The sequence below is a fragment of the Cryptomeria japonica genome, chromosome 10 (genome assembly GCF_030272615.1).
Source record: "Cryptomeria japonica chromosome 10, Sugi_1.0, whole genome shotgun sequence".
Lineage (NCBI taxonomy): Eukaryota > Viridiplantae > Streptophyta > Pinopsida > Cupressales > Cupressaceae > Cryptomeria > Cryptomeria japonica.
In genome coordinates, this window is record NC_081414.1 from 349,446,672 (window position 1) to 349,450,421 (window position 3,750).

At 33.3% G+C, this 3,750-nt stretch overlaps 1 protein-coding gene across 1 annotated transcript; it reads right to left on the reverse strand.

Annotated features, from left to right (window-relative positions):
- Window positions 1-909: 909 nt before the first annotated feature.
- On the reverse strand, window positions 910-3,245 carry LOC131056459 (uncharacterized). Its single transcript, XM_057990789.2, has 4 exons — window positions 3,141-3,245; window positions 1,408-1,554; window positions 1,238-1,336; window positions 910-981 (listed from the first exon to the last, which is right to left on the reverse strand). The coding sequence occupies exons 1-4, from the start codon at window positions 3,243-3,245 to the stop codon at window positions 910-912; spliced, it is 423 nt and encodes a 140-aa protein (XP_057846772.2).
- Between the last annotated feature and the right edge of the window lie 505 nt (window positions 3,246-3,750).

Genomic DNA, 3,750 nt, shown 5'->3' on the forward strand with positions numbered 1-3,750 from the left:
GACCCTAAAAAATAACATATTTTAGTTATATATTTAAGATATCTACATTATTTATAATTTTATCTAATAAATTATATAATATAGAATATAATAATATTACTGAACTATATTTATTATATTTAAATAAGTGTTTTCTTTATTTAACTATTTGCACCACTTGTTATTATATTTAAATAATTAAGCCGAGAGGCTTCCTACAATCGTATATATGGATGTCAGCCATCTTTGTACACACTTTCATCTCTTTAATTTGCTAAATTGATTTGAAATCCCCGCCATTTATTAATTTCGTTAAATGCATCTCAAAATTTATTCGAACACAGATTGCATCTCACTAAATTTTTTAATCCCACCGTAAGATAGCACCATAGACCATTTTTGATGATAAACTTCCTCAGACAACCAAAACAGTGATAGTTGAAGGAGGAGGATTCGAAATTGCATGCATTATATTGCTTACAAATCTTTCTGCAGTTTGTATTGGAAAACATACTAGTGTGCTATTGTCGTGCTTAAACAAGGTGTAAAAAAATGCAATTCAATACAATAGATATAACTCTGTCATTTGTGGTTTACAGTTGCTTCATCTTCTTGTGCCTAATTCACCATTTACGTATTGCAGACACTTTTTAGTTTCAGCTTCTTCTCCTCCTTCAAGTTTCCTAGAGCAACAAGTGTTCGACTAAATAGGTATGCAATTTCTCACAGGAATAATAATTTACCATGTTATGTTTATGATTCCGCATCTTGCATGCATGTCTAATAGAGTATTTTTAACTATAATGTCTAATGAAAATCTCCATGCAATTATGTTCTGATGCATCTCCATGCCCTTTTGAAAAGCTCCCATTTTCACATAGGTAGGCAGAACGGTGATCAATAAAACATCACTAAAGGATGGGAAAAAAATCATCTAGATGGAGATCGACTTCCAATCCCTGAAGTAAATCCTTGTGTGTACGCTGCATTTTTTAAAACCATCTGCATTTCCAAAGCAAAAAATGAACAGTTTAAGTTCAACAAGCAGTAGTAGAAATCCTCAACATGTAACAATACCATGTAATCCACGGAAAGGGAGGGAAACTTTGGCATAAAGATAATTAGAAAATGTTATAGTTGCAAACATGAAAGCATGAAGAAAGAGTTCTATAGGGAACAAAGTAGAAAGCATAAAGAAAACCTAGTATGTCTGAGCATATATAAAAACATAAATTATAATCTCTCATGTGTCACTCACCATGAGGCTTTCCAATTCAGGACCCAAGCGCTTCCTAATTTCTCCAGCTACAATAGGTCCCAGGTTTTTCCCATGCAACTTAACATCATCCACCGTGATCTGAAAGAACACACAGAATATCAATATCTCCCAATGTAATTTTAATTGTTAATGAACATGCAGCTACCTACCTCTGAAAGAATCGTAGCATGTGTTGTATCTATGACAGAGTTCACAATATTCCCTACATTAGTAGCAGATGCTGTTGAACCCACAATATTGGTCCCCTTCTTGTCGTTATTGACTTTTGTAATCGGCTTTGGCTTTGGATTGGCTTTCTTTGTTACAAATTTTCATTAACTGTCAATAAATTCACAAACATAAAATTTTCTTTCATTCATAAACATTGAGCTCTACCTAATTTACTTTTCATGTTCAATAATGCAATTTATTAGCAAGTGAATGAATATGCAGAGGTCTTGTTAACATTGCTCTTAAGCTTAGTTTAGGTTTATTCAATATTATAGAAATCAATTTAGGTGTTGATATAGTGTTAATTTGTAATAGTTATCAAGATGGGAATGTATATGATGTATTTGTAAAAAGGGAGTTTATCAATAATAAAAATGTCTAAGAGATATTGTAGAATGAACCCATATCATGTATGGTTAAGCTTCCAATGGGATTAAATTTTGCTTAGGGTTTAATAATAATCGCATTGATTAAATGTTGACTACGAATGTCGAAAGCAACACAATTCATCACCTAACTTTTGTTCAAGACAAAAGCAACACAATTCATCACCTAACTTTTGTTCAAGCCGAAAGCAACATAGTTCATCACCTAACTTCTATTCAAGCTGAAAGCAACACAATTCATCACCTAACTTCTATTCAAGCTGAAAGCTACAAATCTATTCACCCCGTTCCCAAAAATTCGAGTGGCTCCAACACATTCATAAGATCTTAAATGACCTTGAATATATTGCAATAGGAGTCTACGACATACAACAACATGACATCGACCAAATGCGTGAAATCCAAGAAATGATCGATTATTTGCATTTCAAAACATGAGCTCTAGATCAATTCTTTCATGAACAATTTGAAGATGAATTGCATTTAAAAGGGGAGCATGTCACTCAAATCAAAGAAGGATTCTTCTTTTTCCTCAATGAATAGAATATTTATGCAAAGTTGGATAAACTTCCAAGTAAATATGTATAGTTTTTTTATTATAGTTACCATATAACTATAGTGTCTATGAACATGGTCAGGATATGTAAAGGTGGTAGTAGTTTGTAAAATATTATGTAAAATAATAAAAATAGTTTGAATTTTTGTTTTTGTAAATTATTGAATGTTTTTGGGAATTTTAGTATTCTTTTTTCAAATAATGTTTTCCATAGTTTATTATTATTATCAATTATGATTTTTCCTCCTCAGTAAATTTCACAAATTCAATTGAATTGAATAAACATTTCACATTAAAAATTACTTTATAAGTATATGGAATGATAAGTTTCAAAGGTCCAATAATATAATACTATCAAAAAATAATTTCCAAAACTAAATATTTCTCAAATATTTATTTAAGTTGAGTTTGTTTAACTATATCGAAATTTGTCAAATATTAAGAAGCGTATAATTTGTTGGTAAGTTTTCATTGCTTAAAAATAAGAATTTAAAAATATATATTATATTGAAAGAATATTAATAAATTTTGCAATATGCAATTTATTTAAATATAAAAAAGTTACATATAGGTTAACTCATAAATTTTTATTTGTCAGGAGTAGGAGCAAGAGTATTTGTTAGGAGCAGGAGCAGGAGTGAGAGTCAAAGTTGGAGTTAGCACGGGAACTCGTTCAGGTTTGAATTTGTCTCCTGCAGGATCTGGGAGCCCAGGTGATCACCCCCCTGACCCTTTGGTTAGGAGCAGAAGCAGGAGTAGGAGCAGGAATTGGAGCTGGAGTTGACACAGGAACTGGTTTAGGTTTGAGTTTGTCTCCCGCAGGATCTGGGAGCATAGGTGATCCCCCCCTGACCCTTTGGATGTGGCCTCAAATGATACCTGGGATGGCAGTACCAATACTGCCAATGGTTTTTCAGTCACCTCCAAGAAAACTAGGGAGTTTGAGGGCCCCAATAATAAGATTCCCTATGTGGAATGCAACAAGAAATGGGCCTCTCTTTTTTCCTCAAAGCTTAAAGGCAAGGCCATTTCGTCGGTACCACATAAGTTTGATCGGGACTTCGGTGCTTGCTCCATCTCTATTCTGGACAATATTGTTGATTAGAATATGGCTCATATGCATCTGGTCTTGGTTGGAAAATTTATAGGCACATGTCCAAATATTGAAGTTGTTCGTTCCTAGGTGGCAAGGAAATGGAAAGGTAAAGGTCAAACTGATGTTGTGGCTATGGCTGGTGGCTTCTTCTCCTTTTCATTCTCTTGTGAAGAAGATTTTTTATCTGTTTTGGCGGGAGGTCCATGGATGCTAGGAAAAGCCTTGCTGGCCCTTAACAAATGGG